Consider the following 19,618-nt stretch of genomic DNA (forward strand, 5'->3'; position numbering starts at 1 on the left):
TAAATAAGTCCAGTCTAATCACATTTAATGCCCCATATGTAATCATGTTTTTACATTTAGGGCATTTGCTTTGATTTGTATTTACATTTAAGACACATATTTACGCCACTGTCTTACACAAGAACAAAGACTGGACAGGTTGGACTTCTAATATTATTAAAATCCTCAACTTTGACTTTTATTTATTTTTGAAGGAAACTGTGGCTTAGGTGTGTAACTTGAATGTAGTCATCCATGCAAAAGAACACAAACTGGTGCTAACGTTGAGGATGCTAAGAGGTTTTGAAGTGCTAAATGTTCCTACTTGAAATGGTAAGTATTCCAGAGAGGAAAAAGATGCAAATTTAGTGTGAAATTGTTCGACATCGTTAGGAGTATCCTAAAGTACCAATGTACAGTCTTCTGGCAATTGTTTGGCAGTATAATAGCATACAGAGGCAGTATTTAACATGCATGTCAACAATTGGATTTTGATACCATTTACTGTACCTTAGACGTCAAATATGATCTGAAAAATCTACTGTCAAGTCTGGGAATCTCAGTCTGGAAAAGTATGGAGCATTGCAATAGAAAATGTGTAGGAACCCTGAGTTGTATTTCCAATGGCTTCAACTAACTATTTGGTCAATAGAATTTCATTAAGTAGGGGACATTTCGTTTTCGAAACCCCAAGGTGATGTCTTCAAAAACCTTGTTTTCTGACCAAAAGTCCAAAATGCAAAGATAATCACTTTACCATCATAGAATGCAAAGAAATTGTGTAGATTTGCACAATTGAGAAACTGGAACTCGAGAATGTTTTGCAGATTTTTTTAAATAATTCACTTGATCAAAGTTGCTGACAATTAAGTAATTCATAAGACAACTAGTTATTTCAACGTTTCTTCTTATCCTTTCATGTAACTTTCTCTTTGACTGGCTTTAAATATTCATCATTTATTTTTCTATGACTGATGCCATGTTAAGACATGTTTGTTGCTGCTTCAGGTGGATGCTGGGCTGACATTCAACAAGAAGGACTTGGAGCACAGCTTCATATTCGACATCAAGACCATTGACCGCGTCTTCTACCTGGTGGCTGACACCGAAGAGGAAATGAATAAGTGGGTTCGCTGCATCTGCGACATCTGTGGTTTTAACCCCACTGATGATGGTAAGGATGAGCATTTCACAGTAAGTTATATGTCAATAGTGCCGCCCATCAATATGGCTTCAATCTGCCCTGGCAAACCTTTTTTACATAAATTTGTTAACCGTTTGCCTTCACTCAGTCAGATATATCAGGAAATCTACTTCGAATTGTGCTTTTAAAAGATATTTCTTTACAGAACAATACTGAATTAAGGTCACAAGAAGTGGATGAATACACATGAACAGCCAAACAGCAGTGATCAGTTGCCTTCAAAACTGTTAACCTTTTTCTCAGGCTGGTTATGACCAAAATTATAATTTTGTGATGACTAATGTAAGAATGATAAAATGTCAGAATTTATGTTGATAGCCACAAGTAACTAAAACATTGAGGACTTATACTGTCTGTGTGACTGTAAAGTATGATTCGTGAACTTTACCTGTTTCAGTAGCTACTGTTGCTGCAATATCATACTGGAACCACATTGACTTTGTGTTCACTGAGACACAGGCCAGTGAGGGTAAGCTGGCTAAGCTAGCCCAGTAGCATAACTCTCATTTCCAAACACGCTAAGTAGTGAAAAGGGTCAACAATACAGTTGTATCAGCACAGTTAAAGGATATATGATAATCTGCTCACCCTAATGCTGAAAGGGGGGGTGAAGTTTTGCAGCCCACGGGGAAAAAAAAAATATAACCTTTAAAAAAGGAAACCCGAGAAAAAAACCCCCATGAAATCAGTTTTACCTAATCCGAGTCTCTGAGAGCCTAATGATCCCAAATTGATTTGAAAGACAATATTTACAACCTTGATGGATTGTCAAACATGTGCGCCCGCTATGGCTGGGGTGTGCTCTTTTTGCTCTTAGCTTTGCCGTTACAGAGAGGATTTCAGTTTTAAAAAGGATTTAAATAACCTCACTGATAATACACACCATATTGCAAGTAAAATATTCATTGTACTTCATCACCATCAGTAATCCAATATATGTTTCATTAATCAGACAACTTGATTTTTAGCTCACAAGCTTATTTACGCTACATTTGATATGTCTCTCTTTTGATGCCACCGTGCCACTGCCCCTCAGATATCTGCTTCTGAGGGAGTTAGGTGAACCAGCTGAATGTGCCAGAAGGTCTCTATTCAGCAAAGTTCTCAGCCATGGTCTAATGATCCATGTGTTGATCCATGTGTTGTGTTGAGGCTCACGTTACCCCTGTTCTCAGTCCTGGATAATCAAAGCATTGTGTGCCTGTCGGTCTCACTGCCCCTCTTTCTTTCTTTGCCTCTTATCTGGTTCTCATTCTCTCGTTTGCATATTTTTGTTTCCCTCTCTGTCTTTGAGCCTAATTTCAAGCTTTGGTATTTGCACCACAGTCTTGGCCTTCTAAGCGTCTATCTCTCCTTGATAAAGGTCTAAGCCTTTTAGTATGATGTGAATTGGCATGAAACTTACTATCTGACAGATCACGCTAAGACTCTTTCGGAGGAATGTACCTTTCAGACCTGGCGACCAAGTCACTGATTATGCTGCATTCCAAGGTCGTCCTCTCCACAGTATTGTGACTTTGCCACATTAGTTACAAAGCTAGTGTTGCAGGGCAATGCTGATAACAACATTCATGGCACCTTTTCAACAGAATTATTGGAACTGGCTGTTAAAACTGTGATGTGCAAACACACAGTAAGCCCATTCAAGGAGAAACTGGGTCTGAAGACAAATATCCTTACAGAGAGCCTTCCTCACAGTTCTTATTACAAAAGAATGTCCCTGGCTCTCCCTTTTGCGCTCGCTTGCACTTCTCTGCATGTGAGACCCAACTCCCACTCTTCTGTCGTGTGTGGCCACGCTAGAGTGCTTCATGGCTGGGCAGATATTAGAGGAGGGAACATTAGGACGACTGGGGAATGAAGGCTCTGAGAGACAGTGTAGGAGGTATAGATGAGTATGAGCAGAGGGGATTTTCCTTTTTGCTGTATGAATCAGCACTTAAAGCTTCAACAAACAAATGGGAAAAGGGGAAGAAGATAGCAGAGGAGGAGAGTGGAGCAAACGATGCTCTGTAAAGATAGAAATGTACTTTTACAAGAAGAGAAAGAAGGGGGACCTTGTGTGAGATAAAACCATGTCAGTTATAGAATAGAGTGGGAGGAGAACTGTGAAAAGGAGAAAAAAGATGTGGAACGAAAACATAGATATGTATTTCACAGAGCATACGCATCAGCCATGTTGGCTCTCAGTGGAGTACAACAATCAACTTGAGCAGAAGGGTTTGAAAAGGACTCTGAAATTTGAAAACTCTGTGTGACAAGCCAGAGACCTTGAGGAAAGGCTGTCTGAAGATGAGTATGTGGGGTTCTGATTCAAATCAAGCCTTTAAAGGGGTTTCAGGTGTGTATGTGTTGATTATGAACAGAACGATGAAACTACTAGGTAATTTCTGATGGTGGCTTTTTGCTGTGAATTACCAGCAGTGACTGCAGCGTGTTTCAACTTGACATAAGCCAGTGGTGCTAGTATTATTTAGGGGGATCCTGTCACACATATATCTTCCACTCAGGCTGGACAGTGTACTGTATTTGAAATGGTTTAATTTCCCTCAGGAAATCAACCCATGTGGAAAGTGAGGCTCCAGGTTCTTGTGGGTCTTTTGATATATTAGGAAGGGGCCACTTGGTAGCTTCGATTTGGGGTTGACATTAATAAATAGAGTCCAGTGAGATATTCCAAAGTGATATCTAATATCTGTCCTTATCATCAGCCTGCACACATCAACAGTTCAAGTTTGGACATCACAGAGTTGTAAAGTTTATATAGTGCAGTGTCAATCAAAATGGTGCTGGAGACTATATACTGTTACATTGGAAATGTGTTGCTAGGAAACAGCTTGGGTCCAAGTTTACCCTGCAAGAGTTGACATTGGCAAACACAGCGTACTGTTTACTTTCTAACTAACATCATCAGTCACTAACATGACCTGCAGTGTGTCAATGGGCAATACAGGCCCACATTGTAGTCATAGTTTGTGACTGGGGTTTTGAGAAATTAAGTAACATTTTTGTCCCCAATTTTCTGACATTTTGCAGACTGAACAATTATTTGATTAGCCATGAAAATAATCTGCAGAATATTTAATGATGAAAATAATCGTTAATAGCCTAACAACCCTGATAATCTAATGCAAGCTTTGTGGCTCCCTGATTAATAACTACAAAATTATTAAACAATGTGTAAGCCTGATCAGTCATTCACAGACATCTGCTGAGCTTGAGAGGTCTTGAGAGAAGTTAACCCCACGTTTTCCTGTCTTTTTCCTTCAGAGGCAGCAAAAGCAGCTCACCAGTCAGCCATTGGAGGCCTTGTGGTGGATACCCCCCCACATCCGGCACTGGGTAATATAGTTGGTCCAGCAGCGGGACTGTCCAATGTGCCTCCTCCATACCAGCCGGTCAGTGTGCGGCACCTGGACTCTCAGTCCAGTTCAGAAGAGCCCCAGGATTACCTGTGGCTGGTCAACTGTGAGAGCAAAAAGCCTGAACCCAACAGGTGAGTTTTTGTCTTGTGTGTATATATAAGACTTCTTATTCACTGTGCTGGAGCTCTAAACTTCTCTCTGTACATTTTTCAGCCCATTTCCTTTTCCTCTTTTTGTACATTTCATCTTTGCTCCCACTCTTGTTCCTCTCTCTGCTGTGTGGTGTGTAGCTCAGTGCAACTTCACTCTCCATCGGAGGGAGACCAGGAGTATTTGCTCCTGGAGGAGTGTGAGAGCAAGACTCTTCCTCCCCAGGCTAGTCTGTGAGTGGCCAGCCGTCCAGCTGGAACTGCTTGCTTGTGTGTAGTGCTACACATGAGACACACAAACACTTCATACACTCTGCTGTGGATTTACTTGGCTTGTTACTACTGGATTTGGGGTGTTTTAAATAAGAACAGACCGAGTTGTTCTTTCTCTAACACTGTATTAATTTTGTCATTGCCTGCACGTTCAGAAATCATCCAACATCCACCAAGTACCTCAGTTCTTTACTTGATCCAAAAAGAGATTTTAACATGGCAAGGGTTGCCAATGATTAGTGACAAGTTAAACTTTGGGTTTCTATTAATGATTAAATTCCAATTTGGATATTTAATTCTCTTGTGCATATGTGTATTTTCTTTCTAGAGCCCATGCTGAGTGTTCCAAGTCTACCTCTTCAGAGACGGACCTGAATGACAACCTCCCTTCACACCGCACGCCCACATCCTCCACCTCCTCAGCTAAACACACCTCGCACAACGGCTTCTTCCCTCAGCACCCGGCCCCTGCCTCCGCCTCATCCATCTACGACTCGCCTCCGTCACGCGGTGCCTCGCTCTCAACTGACAGCGGCCTTTACCACCTCCCTCGCAGCTACTCCCAGGACACTGTGCTGCTCCCAAAGTCAGCCTCCTCCCCATCGGCCCATCTGGATGGCGGGGATGGCTCTGAGCTCTATGTCTTCAACACACCGTCGAGGAAACCCTCAATGGAGACACAGTTGCGCAACCTTTCTATCAGCTATGATATCCCACCTACACCTGGAGCAAACTGTACCTACCAGGTGCCTCGCACTGTGTCGACATCAGGGGTAGGAGGCTCAGAGGGTGGGGGAGATGTAGTCCCCCCTCCCCGACCGCCCAAGCCTTCGCTCGGTTCCACTTCAGGACCCCCACCACCCCCTGCTGAGCGCTCACCTACGGACAACTATTTTGTGCCCCGTTCAGCATCAGAAACGGATGGAAACTACTGTGTGCCTACTAGCGCGGGGAATAAGGCTTTACGCAGCAACACTATTGGCACTGTCGACTGTTCACGCCTCCGCAAAGGTTTGTGTCTTGGAGACTACTGTTTTTTCTTTTGTTGTCATCTGAGTAGAAATTTCCCTTTATGAAATTAGAAAGTATGCTTAATAATCTCAAAATATTTACATCTATAATAGTTTTTAAAGAATACACACATTGACAAACCCACTGTAAAACTGACCTTTATGTACAGTGACATTTTTCATCAACTAGACACCTTATTAAGTCCCTCTAAGCTCTTTTGCACAGCTTTTATGTGGACATTCTGTACCCTTTTCACTTTCTTATGATGGATGATAAGAGGCATCACCATCGCACTTGGCAAGTTTCTTTCCTGCTCCAATCCCTATTCTCACCTTTTACTCGTCTGTTCTGTTCACAATCCATTCAAATTGTCAAGAGCTTGTCAGACCTGAACAGAGAGCAGATAGTTCTCTGCAGATGTCTTCAGGGCCTCGAATGTTAGAGGAACTTGATGGTGGTTTGTGCAGCGGTTTTAGTCATAGTCCTAATAATCAGGCCTAACATTCAACAACAAGCATGCTACATGAAGAATCATTTTCATATGTCATAGTGGACAAATACATGACTCCTGCTCCATCGCTGAAACTACAAGTTTGTTTTTTCCACTATACCGCCACTAACCTTTGGGGCATTGGTCCTCTGAATCTTGAAATACCAGACATATTTGTTATGTTCAAATTATTGTATTATTTATTAAAATATGTGTTTATAAGTTTATATAACTTAATAGCAAAATCTTAGCACCATCATCACTTCAACTGTGTATCTAATGAAGAGATGATTCCACTTAAATCTGACAAATCAGAGCCTGAGAAGATCCTGTGAGTAAACCAGATGCCTTTTACATGAAACAGTTTAGTAAAAATGAGGTACGTCTAATGAAATATCACTGTGATAGTAGCCATCTTAAATCGGTGCACAACATCCTTTGTAGAAAGGCTCTAAATAGATGGAACACACCTTTCTGTCAAGAAAACACTGAGTTATAAGATTGATAACAACACAGTATCCCTCTTCTTCTCCCTCTTGTGGTGACAAATGTCTTTACAGAAATAATAGTGGTGAGATAATTGTTGACATGCACACAAGGAAGTCTTTGGTGAAACTCAGTAGTCCTCTGCTAAAGACTTGTGAAAGCTGTCAACCTCGTAGTTGTGAATATAGAGATCAAATGATCTGTTGTGTGAAATCACCTTGAATGGAGCTGAAGCTGTTCTGAATATCCTTCCTAATGTGTGATTGGGCTGTGTGATTTTTTTTCTTTATTGACAATATTTATTTGTATCTGTTAAAAAGCACAAGATTTCATTTGAGTCATATGAGACTGTATTTTGATTTATTCGGGGGAAAGTCACAGTATTCAATGATATTTGGAATGAAAAGAATGTTATTTCTCATTGCAATTATTCCCCATCATGGTCCTCCCCACCACTTCCTTAGCTGACGCTCTCATTTGCCTTACAAGCTTTTCCTAGCACTGCTGTGGTTCCTGTGGCCATAAGTGGAATGCATTAGAGACTGCATCAGGGCCTAATGAGGATACAAAAAAACAATAACAATGTGCTGCACAGTAGAGCTCGCTCCTGAGCTTTATCCCACTGAATAAGATAATCTTTACAGATTCATGAACACACATACAGCATTCTAATTAGCCATCTTTTGTATGTATCATTAGGATTATTCTGTTGCACAAATGCTCTTGAAATATCACATATAGCTCTGATATGAGAGGTGTAGGCTAATATTTTATACTCTTCTTCGTAATTGACAAATATGCAACACATGTTGTTTGTTTTTTGCAGATTTTGGATCCCAGGACTGTTACGACATTCCTAGATCATTCCCCTCAGACAAAAGCTGCTCATTTGAGTTCAACGAAAACTTCCACAGCTACTTTGTAAGTGTTGTTCCAAGGTTTTGCTGGTTAATATACCCACAATTCTGTAGAACACTTTGGTGCTGTAAGGGATGTTTTCATGTTATCACTGTCTATGTTTTGACAGGTTTGATTTTGAGTGTTAAAGAGATTATCAAATACACGAAAGCTGCCTGACATGCTTACATGAAAGCTTTGACTTTTCTCAAACTTTCCCATATTACCCAAGTGCTCAACGAGGATTCTTATCTCTACTCCATGTCAGAGAGAAGCATTATGTAGTAGAGATAAACAATCCCAGGGTGGCAAGCAATCTACATAGATTATGGTGTTCTCTTTTTCTTAATTGCTGTCCAATAGGATACTGCATTGCTACATAACCAAGCCTGCAACATGCAGTTTTTCTGAGTCTTTTTTTTACTCATGTTTATTTTTTTGAGAATCTTTGCAATAAAAGTTTTTTTACACTAATGTCCCTCACAAAAAATACCATGCCTAAAATCAATACTTTCATTTGAACAAATGTATAATTTATACATTGGCGACAGTTAGTTTCCAGGCTACCACAGCAATGTTGGCAAGAAGATATCGATTTACTATTGTTGATAGAGAAAGAATTCTAAAAGACTTGATGTAAATGTGTGATTGTAAACTGTGAGATTTACAAAGCCGTATATAGCAGCTGACTACTGATATGTTTATATTGATATTTGTTAATTAGTCATTTTGTCAGCTTAGTCTTTATCTTTCCTACCAACAGTTTTGCTTCTGCGAGCTCAATCTTTAACACTAAGGCTAGCAGTACTGCTGGTTTACTGCTAGCCTTTGCATAATGTATGCTGGCTAGTATCAAAGACTCATCCATATGTTTTAGCATTGGCAGATTATTTTAGCTCAGCCTAAATTGATCTTCTGTTGCCACAGTCAATCTTTTCCTCTGCTAATGACGTTTAAGCCACCACCTATTTTGTAAAGATGTTTGCTTGTTCCCTCGTGACCTGAGTTCAGACGCAGCCTCATTCCTGCTATATCTGTTCTATTGTTTGTGAACATGTATGTATGATTTCTCACCCACAGAAAAACAAAGGAATGATGCCAGTGGGCAGCCAGTCCACAGAAGAGGTAGACCAGAACTATGTACCCATGAGTGCTAACTCCCCGTCACACCATCACTCAGGCAGTTTGTCAGAGCCGATGCATGAAGCGAACTATGTGCCCATGACCCCTAGCACCATGGAGTTCTCCTCCCTCGGAAAACAGGTCCCCCCACCTGCCCATATGGGCTTCCGCTCAAGTCCCAAGACCCCTCCTCGCAGGCCAATGATCAGCGACTGTCAGCCCCCACCTGTGGACCGGAATCTCAAACCTGACCGCAAAGGTGAGAGGGGCAGTGGGTGTGCATGCATGTGTAGTTGTGACGCCGTTCATCGATAATCTGTAGGTTTGTAGAGTCTGTGCTGCAGAGTTGATGTGTGCTGCAGTTTATTGTTGCACTAAATGTCCTTCAGCCCAGTATTCACTAATGCAACCACTGACCGTGCTTTGTCTCACACTCAGCTGCTATTCTCACAGTGCTGGCTCATGGTCATAAAGCCATCTGTACAAAATTACACTCTTTAGTTGCCATTATTAATGCGGAAAATTGTTTGCTCTCATTTTGTGTCTTGGTTTGTCTGGTGTATCAGACACTGTCATCTTCCTCTGTGTCTGCCCTCGACCAGCTTATTTCACCTCTTGATAAATTAGTTTAGTGCCTGCTACATCCTCTTACACCCAACACAGTAAGCTCCTTGTCAAAAGCACTTTTGTCCCCGAGCTCAAGAGGCCCTGTAGACCGTTTTGGAGGGGGCTGGTCCCTGTGCCATGGAGTGACTGAAGCCTGGAGTGGTCACCTCCATCCCCTTTGTTCCCGCCATCTGAATGGATCTCTTTGATGAAAGACCTAATAGCAAGGGGAATTACAATCTGGGCAGATTGAAAGGCTGAGCAATGGGCAGGGAGAGGAAGAAAATTGAAGGATGTCAGGGAGACAGGGAGTCATCACAAAGGCCAACCAAAGCCAGGGCTGCTGTTGACACTGAAGAAAATGGAACATGTGACGGAGTATTGCATTTCCCAGAGGGGAATCCTCCTATGCTTGACCTGTGGTCTTTTTTTCTGTGACCTTTGAGCCTGTCATCTCCAAATTCGGCATCAGCCATCTCTAGACTACTATGACTAATACTATGAGTTATAAAAAGATTCATATTAGTCCAACTCATCTGGCTGCTATATGCTATACTACAGGCCAACTATAACTCAAAATTTCAAATTGAAACTTGGATCTGGACTGACAAACAGTGACTTTACATTGTCTTGTAAACATGTGATTATGATATAAAAACTGATACTAATAGCTCTTAAAATCTCAGTTTACTCTAGGCTTATACATTTATTTTGAAAATAAAAACTCAGGTTGGAAGAAAAAAATCTGCTTTCAAAAATGTGTAATTATTGTTACAGAATCCTCCAACATATAGCTCTTCATCCATTGGACGTAGAATAAAGTTTGCCTTCTAGAACCCACTTTCAATAAAGTTCTGCAACTTGCCATCTCGAAACCCTCCGAATTTGTCTTCCATTTTCTGATGGCATCATGTCATCATTTGAGCTACTTGGATCTGCTTGCAAGAGAGAATTCCAAATATGGACAAAACTACTTTCACTTTCTTTGTATTGTATATACAAGTATGAAAAGTACACCATAGTTAGTAACATCACTATTGATAAACAGTGACATGATTTATAAAAAATGTGAATAAATGCCTTTTATAAATGAGTAGAATATCACATGCTCCTTTTGATTTTCTCTTGGGTATAATTAATTTCTTTATTTACCATGAGCCATGCAAAATTCATTTGTGCTGTGTACTAATTCAACTCACTACCAGCCGTCTTCATCATGTGTGCTGTTCCACTCTCTCTGCTTTGGTGTTCCCGCCGTATGTTGTGAAGGCTTTGACATCTGTGGTCAAGGCCAGCAGACAGTCCTTAATTTATTAACACTGTGATATGTGCTTCCCCTGAATTGATCGTACTTTGAGATCGTGGCACATTTTGGTGTTGCTCTCGTCAGCTCTGCGGGAAAATGTTGTGCTCAGTGTGTTAATGTAAAAGGAGCTGGCGTATGTGCCTCCTCAGTAAGTTCCTCTGCAGATTTGTATGTGCTCTTCTCAACGTGATTTCTCAGTGTACTCTCAGTGCTTATACACAGCTCATCGTGCATGCACAGCTGTGATGTCAGTCTTTGTGTGGGAAGTCGTGGTGCATGGAGTGAGGTGCATGTTGGGCAGTATGGGTCTGCTGTTGTCATGACAATCATTCTCTTGATAACTGTGCTGCACAAAAAAGGTGATTGGGTGTACTTGACGGTGTAGTTTTATTGTTCGGCAAAGTGTCGTCTTTTGCTTTGCATGGCAGGCCAGTTGTTACCATAGGGCTTCATTTTGTGATCACCAAAAATTTTGTAATAAGCAAAGTCTTCTTTCACCAATCAGGTCAGAGTCCTAAAATAATAAGAGCAAAAGGTGTCGGTTTAGAGCGAACCGACTCTCAAACCGTAGGTGAATTCCCGAGGGGACGACGTAAGGGTAGGTACTCCACACTGAACTGCCATCTGAAAACTTTCCATTCTGTGTCCAAAACTTTAACTCGACTCTTTGCATGCTATCAATAGTGTACTGTTGGACTTTTGTTGTTTCTGCTGGTTTTGTAAGAGATTAACTGTGTGCAGACCAGAATCAATTCAAGTTTACCTTAATAACTCCTCAGCTGCCCAAATAGGTTGATGAATATAACATGGGTGTCAGAGCTGATGCATTAATCCAGTCTAATTTTTTAAAATCCCCGCAGGAGGTGGATGAGTGTGTACTTCATGCATGGTATATTTCACTCATGAACACTCATGACTGAATACCTTTTTAGAAATACACTACAACTACCATCTTACCTACATAACTCCTCATTCTGATGTGCAGTCAACCAAGTAACTTCCTAACATTTCTCTTCCCAAACATTTCTTTTAATGTTTTTGTTTGCAGTTTCACAAACAGTACTTTACTTACAAAACATACGGTCAGATGTAACAGCCACCATAGATATTGTCATAAAAACCCTCACACGGCTCCGGAAAGTAGCAGACACCTCTTCAGGAGGAAATTGAACAACGATATCATCTAATGAAAGAGAGACACGCATAAATGTCCATAATCATTCTCTTGGTTGTGAACAGTGGCTTCCTTTTTATATTTTTATTTCCTATGCTTTAGTGACAGAAGCCAAGGATAATAAGCATTAATGGTGAGCTGTTCTGTGAAATGGGATTTGATAACATGTGAGCTGTTACACTGTACACAGTTTTGCGCTGTACTTTAGGGCCATTGTTTTCTTTTTATTGTTTTTTTACGTTCTCAAAGAAAGCAGATTGGTTCAAACGAGATTTCAATTATTTCAGACTCCATGTCTACACACATGCAGGAGTTGTTGTTTACCTGCAACAAAGTTCCCACCACAGTTTGCAGTAGACAAGATCAGCTTGTGATGCAGACATACTGTGGGTGATAGAAGTTAGAGGGAGAAATGGAGGGAGAAATGCAATTGAGTAGCTGAAAGTCTACTGGGATTGGCACTGTTTCATTATGATTTAGACCCAGATTTTGGAATTTTCTGCAGTTTTGTTTTCCTTTTTGGTTCAAAATAAAAAACACGACAATCATCATAAAATTTCGCATTATAACTGTACAAGTTAACGAAACAAACAGTTCTCTTTTTTTTCTGTATATTCAAAATTTTTAAAAACAACCCACAAGAGTAAAACCACATAGGCTGATTATCTCTATTCGATTAACATTACCCAACCTATTCTACTGCTGACCTTTTATCAGCCTTACAATTATCTAGCTTAAGTATATGTCTTAATCAGAGACTGACAGGTATGTGTACCTTGCTTCAGGAAGACCCGCTCCACTGGAGATAAAACCACTGCCTGAATGGGAGGAGCCTTGTACGCCTGTCCGCTCACCTGTCACACGGTCATTCGCTCGGGAGTAAGTATCTGAAATTATGAAGTCTTTCCTAAGTCTACATTTTGCTAACAACTAAGGGTGTGTTCACACTACTCCACTTTCCTATCAGCCATTTGGTTATTTTGTAGTTTGAAGTAAAGTAATGGAGGCTGTCTCAGAAGAGGCTCTGTGTCTCACATTTTATTGGGATTTGTGGAGTGCTTTTCAAAGTTGATGAAAAAATTAGATTTTATTGCATGACACATGAGACAATAAGAATAAACTGCTGCACTTCATCTCTAGGTGACTAAAGCAGGTGATGTTTGGATGTAGGCTATGTCTCTTTATTTTTTCTGTTTTTAGGAAAAGGGTCATTTGGTGTGAACATTCCCTTTTTGTAGTTCATATAGTATACAGTTAACTAAAGAATTAGGCACTAACACGTCATTCATTACTGTAGTCACTCTGTGACCCAAGTTGCACTGCTCATACAAACCAGTCTGGGATGTGCCTCTGAGCTACGCTGCATTGAATGCCATTTGTTGGCTTATCTGGGTTGAGGTCTATTTCTGTGCTTAGTGCTGCAGGGACTCATCTGGCTGCAGTGGTTTATAGCCGTGTCTGTTATCTTTGTATTATATTTTATGCTCACCAGAGACTGCATTTGCCTGGAAGTCAGTGTGTAAACATTGTGAATGCTGCTCAGTTTCTCTAGGTTTCCAATGCCAACGAGACCCCCGTCAGTGCATAGTACGGCTTCCAGCACTGACTCCGAGGAGTGTGAGGAGAATTATGTACCCATGGACTCTAATATGTCCACAGATGAACCAGTATGTAACACACAACTGTCCTATAATTATAAGAAGTTGCATGATTACCTTTTTCTTTAATACTCAAATCACAGAAATTCAAATCTATGGAAAAAATGGCTAAATGGATGATTTGATTTTAATCGTGATGTGGTTTTTTTTTACATCATTATCTATGATATCTACAAAGTAAGGTTTAACAACAGATTTCCCACAAATTCACAAGTTTGAATGAGGGCGACAGAGTTTTCAGGGTTGAACACCATGCGGCCGTGAACATGCTAGGCTTTAATGGTAGCAGAATTACCATTTCTTATAGCATACATTAGTATGAGGAAATTACTGGTTGCTGCAGACGGACTCCTCACCATTTTTTTCTTTGCAGTTTCTTCTTGTCCTGCTGCTATGCTTCCTTTATTCTCTATTTGTGTTCCGTTGCTTTTCAGGTATTGAGTTCTTTGAAAAAATGCTCATTTTGTAAGACCCTTACTGTTGTTCAGGAGATCCCTTTTTGTGATTTGGGCATTGGTTAAAATGGAATCGAGTTCACATATTTGAGTTGTTCAGTAATGTCTTTGGATAACAGAATTGGCTGATGTACCCAGATTAGTATCGGGTGTGTCAACCACTCACCAATTAACTGATGGGATATCATTCTGTCAAGAGGGATTATTTCTCTTACAAATTGCATATTAGATGAACCATTGTCCAGTTTTTTTTTCCTGCTGTAACAACTTAACTTTTTCCAACATTTGCTTTGATATTGTCTCACGACTTCCTGGTCTTTCATCACTCATATTTATTCCTTTCTCCCTAGTTTCTAATTTCTCTGGCTTCTCCAGGCTCTGGCTTTATCCTTTTTCTTTTTCTTGCATTTTGTTCTTGACCATCTGCTGTTATTCTCTTTTCTTTTCCTTTGTTTCCACTTCCTTCTCACTCTGTGTAGAGAGGAGTCCTTCTACTGCACAGTCCCCATCACCCCTGTAAAGAGGGAGGTGGAGGAACTTGACAACATAGAGGAGGTGAGCAGGGTTGCCAGGTTAGACATGCATGGCCTACCCTGTCGGAATGCTAGAGGCTACCAGTTTGGGATGTTATCATTGGATCAGAAATTCAGCAAGTGTTACTATCACTTCACAACACCAGTCAGAAACTGTGGCTTGGATACACAGTTTGCAGTGATTTTAAGATGTTGTCTACCATCACTTCCCTACAATTAGTGTGTCCTAGTTCTGTCACCATTGTAGTTATAATAATTCCACTCCACTTGTAGTTAGAAATTAACACTATCCATAGGACCAACATGTACCTTATTGTTGTCACAATGCCAGAAATTTGACCTTGTCTACTAATCTTAAAGGCCACAAATTATTGTCAATGAATCAACGCCTTTTTTAACATAAAACTGTGGAAAGCATCATAAAGCAAATAATGATATAAACTGCAATCTGAATGATAAAACCTTTTGAAAATTCATATTCAAATATGTAACAATCAGAGTTGCTTGCAGATTTTTTTTTCACTGGACAGCTTTGATCCAACTTTTGGCATGTTGGTTTGGTGCCCATTTTTGTTGGCTCTATCAGTGAAGTGGTGCATCCACGCTTCAGCCAACAAACCTTGCCAGCCTGGTGCCTGTCACAAATGATTTGTTTGTGTACTCTCTGAAGTTACACGATCTGATATAACCATGCTGGTGTTGTTCCTTCAATATCGTAATTGTTGACACTCCAGGATCATCAATGCAACTGACCAATCACATTTTTGTAATGGCAGAAAACGATGGGAAAATATGCTATCTGTTCTCATGTGGTTAACATTGTGAAATGGTCTATTTTAACCAAACCATGTTTTCTTAAACCTAAACATATATTTTTGTTGCCTTAACCTAACCAATCTGCAACAGGCAACTGGAAAAAATAAACAAACAAAAAAGGCAAATAAACAAAATTGATCATTGAACTTGTAGAAATTACAAGTCTACAGTATATATGTTCCAAACAGGACACAAACCTGTCTCCACGTTGAAAGTCTTGTACTAAACCCATAAGCCACAATGGCTTGGTCCTACAATTACTGATGTAGGAACAACACCAACACGGCGATAACAGATAAATCCTCTGAAGTTGGCGCTGAATGCTGCTCCTGCTGGCAGGAGATGCTTTGTAAAAAATACCAACTTCTGGTGAATCAAATGTCACTGAAATCTCCTGCCATCATGGCAAACAATTGTTGGTTATTGTGACAATGCTAGTTTGTGTTAAAATAAGAGCTATGTTTCAATGTGACACTGCCTCGGTATCCCTCTTCTGTCAGTAAAAGCATCCTTTCCTGGCTTATGTAGAACGTGAAGATTAGTGCGCCCATGACGGCGGATGGTGGTAGCAGCCCTATGGTGAAGCCGAAGGGAGACAAGCAGGTGGAGTACCTGGATTTGGATCTTGACCCTGGCAAGTCTACCCCACCTAGGAAGGTAGGAATTTGTTAACCCCCACATCTTGAGTCACTTGTAAATTGTACGATTAAGTGTTATATTAACGTACCAATAATGTGATCTAGCTATGGTCTTCGGACAAATTATTTAGTGTGGTTCCTCCTTGGATGACATAATGTGAGTTGTAGCTAGTGTGCCTCCCAGATGAGGATCTTGTGCAAAGAAATGGCTATCTTCAATGCAACATTTTGTTAAAATGGTGTAAATGTTGAAATTCAAAAGCTATTTCACATCTGGCCGTAGTCTACAGGTTCCCCCGTAATTATTTTTTGGGCAGACTGTCTGCCAATTTGTCTGCCGTTTTAGGAATTTTAACCGACCCTTTGTTGTCATTCTTTAGATGAAAAGCAACGGAACTGGCATGGCAGCATCAGATGAGCGTGTTGACTACGTGGTTGTGGACCAGCAACGGACACAGGCCCTTAAGAGCACCCGGGAGGCTTGGAACGATGGCCGCCAATCCACAGAGACAGACACCCCTTCAAAAGGACCCAAGTGACCCTGTGGCCCCAAACGCCAACCCACCCTCCAGACTTCCAAACCGCTGGGCCTTTTACACTAGTGTAGGCTGTGGTTTGTGCTTTGGGATGGTCCAGCTATCACGTTCCACCTCAGTGAGATCCTTAGTGTGTAGGGGCCAGTGGAGCTTCATAGCCACTCAACTGTGTTTAGTTTACACTGCTGTGCGGCCGAGGACAGCACTGTGTACAGTTGTAGGAAGGGGTGCAAGCCAGGAATAAGCTGTATGCAGAATAAAGCAGGTGGAACGACTGGACTTGTCGTCAGGGTTTGACTTAAGCAGACTCACAAACTTTGAACATTCACTGCCTCTGTTATTGGATTGGTTTTCTTTCTTTCTTTTTTCTCTCTGTTGTTCACCTTTCAATTGCTGGTGAGCTGATCCAGACTAAACACGTCCTTAAATTATAATGCTGTTTGATGTTGTTTTGGAGTGTAAGTGAAATCACTTGATAACATGATCACGATACTTCATCAATACAACACTCTGCTAGTTAGCAGAGCTGGTTAGCAGTGTTGATTTTTTTTTTTTTTTTTAATTGGGTTACGTTTCCATGAGTGCTGATCACAGGTCAGTCTTAAAATCGTTGCTTAAACTGACCCCGGTCTGTTTCAAAGGCAAACTTAAGACCCAATCACTAAGATAACCCAGTACAACAAATTGTCAGAGTTTTATTACTTTTTCTTTCAATGCAAAGGCAGTTGAACTTCATTTTACATCTAACCAAGTGCTCAATTTAAGCTTTGGATTTACTCAAGGTTTAATCCAGTGAACATGATTCGATTTTCCATTTACTTTGTATGTGGAAATGCTTCAATCTGTTATAATGGAAGTGCAAAGACTGTACAAAAGTGTTATGTATATAAACAGGAAAAGTGTCCTTTATTTGTATGGAATATCCAGCGTGTTTGACTCGAAGGTATGTGGATTCTGCAGGGTAGAATCCTGTGCCCGTCTTTGGTGGTATCAGGACTTGTGATTAATGAATGAATTACTGTGAGTTTTTAAAGGAACATGACAGGTTTTCTATAAGTTATGCAAAGGTATCAAACTTAGGCTAGAGAGAGAGAAAATCAGGTACTCTATAAATGCATACTAATACAACTATCCATTTCTAATTTATTTCTCAAGTTATTTCATCAGATGGACGTCATGTCTACTTTTAGCTCAGTATTCGTGATTCATATGGAGGAACATTTGCTAAAGTCTGTTAAAATGCTTAATTTTACAAGTGCCGGTCAATTAGTCAAACATGTTCATTGATATTCCTCATTTCTCTCACCTCTTAGGTTTAATTTATTTCAAATTGAACTTGCATACAGTTTGGGGAAATTGACTGCCTCATGTAGTCAAATTGATATATCTTTTATAGACAATGCAAAAGTCTTCATGTGTGCATAGATCTGTGCTTTACTAACCTGTGAACTCTCACTCAGAAGTCCCAAGCATGTGCTACTACAAGGTAAAATCATTGCTGTACATATTCTGCCATCAATTAGATTGACATGTATCATTTGAAAAATGTGCCTACTAAGTTCATCTTCATTCTACTTCACTCTTTTCCTTATTGCAGTCTCTTTGTGATATGGTCTGCAAAGCTGATGATGCTTTATCTTTTTTAATGAATCGCGACAGAAAATGTAAATTTTAAAAGTGGACTAAATAAAATCCAACCTCTTATGCATGTGTTGTCTATGATTTACACCATGATGAGAAGATGAAAGGAATAGATGGCAAGTAAAAATAATCCAGTATCGAAGATAAGATCATTTCCTGTGTGTGGTGAGTGTCCATTTGTTTCCATTTTTCTTTCTGTTCATTAAAAAAAATGATACCATTCCTCACACAGGCTTAAACATGTCTTTAATCCCTTCTGTGCTGATAGTTTGGGAGTTACAATGGACAATCACATGATAACTAGCCAAATACAATTGTAGTACTGCTCCTTTAATCATAGCACTTCCAAAGTCTTCAGTTGCCTTAGATCACACAAAGCTGGCGTCTGTGTGTTTCTGGTTTCCCCTAAGATTTTTAAGTAGTGTGACAGCTATACTCTAGAATAAAGTTTTTTTTAACTGTCCTTTTAAGTTTTTGACTTCTACAACTTAAAAAAAGGTAGCAACACAAATAAAATGGTTATACATGTCATTCAGGTAAATACATTTGTTTTTTGCATATGTTGTCTGTATTATATAATTTATAAAATACAGGAAGCAGGCGAGGAGTTTTTATGCCACTTCCGGCGGCCATCTTTGTTCCATATGCAATTAAGACATAACATCCAGAGCTGGCTTATAATCTTCGAATTTAATTTACATGATACAGCAAAGGGAGTATATTGTGTTCATTTCCAAAGAAGAAACTATCTTCAAACACTGGTAAGTGCATTTTACTAGTTTTGGCGTGTAGCGGTAGCATTATCTGATTAATTTCGCTTTTTAATTTAAACTTTTCTGTCTTTGAGACGACTAGCATTAATGTGACTCCAATGTAAACTAGCCAACTTCGATGTAACATAAAAGTCTGAAATGTAATTGCATGAGAAATAATAAACCGAACCTCTGTCACACAGTCGTTTTTTATATATACATTTAGTTATCAAGGGAAAGTTTTTTTCTGTCTTTCCTTGTTGGCTATCATTTACAAAAAACTATCTGACTTACAACATGGCGACCAAATTCATAAAAGTAAATACTTCTTGACCCTGAAAATAACAGCTGTATTTTCACAAAAGTGTAAAATCTACGTTTTAAATCACCGTTTACATTTGTTTTTGTAAACCTGACAACAATCAAAACCTCTCAGTAACAACATGACGAGAATTAGCCTTCATGTAGTTAAAAGTAGGCATGGAAATATATATTTAATCGTACGATTATCCTATTCAAAATAATTG

At 39.9% G+C, this 19,618-nt stretch overlaps 1 protein-coding gene across 13 annotated transcripts in view; it reads left to right on the top strand.

The window, feature by feature from the left end:
• Positions 1 to 18,406, top strand: part of gab1 (GRB2-associated binding protein 1) — a 53,726-nt gene extending 35,320 nt beyond the window's left edge. For 4 of the 13 annotated variants that reach the window (XM_030419751.1, XM_030419819.1, XM_030419732.1 and 1 more), the window contains 11 exons: positions 988 to 1,153; positions 4,454 to 4,679; positions 4,839 to 4,931; positions 5,299 to 5,981; positions 7,784 to 7,878; positions 8,935 to 9,235; positions 11,394 to 11,486; positions 12,848 to 12,941; positions 13,606 to 13,729; positions 16,053 to 16,181; positions 16,543 to 18,406. In XM_030419751.1, coding sequence (XP_030275611.1) covers positions 988 to 1,153; positions 4,454 to 4,679; positions 4,839 to 4,931; positions 5,299 to 5,981; positions 7,784 to 7,878; positions 8,935 to 9,235; positions 11,394 to 11,486; positions 12,848 to 12,941; positions 13,606 to 13,729; positions 16,053 to 16,181; positions 16,543 to 16,701 — 2,163 coding nt within the window. In that variant the 3' untranslated portion in view covers positions 16,702 to 18,406. Of the gene's footprint in view, positions 1 to 987; positions 1,154 to 4,453; positions 4,680 to 4,838; positions 4,932 to 5,298; positions 5,982 to 7,783; positions 7,879 to 8,934; positions 9,236 to 11,393; positions 11,487 to 12,847; positions 12,942 to 13,605; positions 13,730 to 14,654; positions 14,731 to 16,052; positions 16,182 to 16,542 lie in introns of those variants that run through there. The other 9 variants (XM_030419790.1, XM_030419760.1, XM_030419848.1 and 6 more) reach the window with 7 other exon arrangements.
• The last annotated feature ends 1,212 nt before the right edge of the window (positions 18,407 to 19,618 follow it).

This window comes from Sparus aurata, chromosome 1 (assembly GCF_900880675.1).
Source record: "Sparus aurata chromosome 1, fSpaAur1.1, whole genome shotgun sequence".
Classification (NCBI taxonomy): Eukaryota; Metazoa; Chordata; class Actinopteri; order Spariformes; family Sparidae; genus Sparus; species Sparus aurata.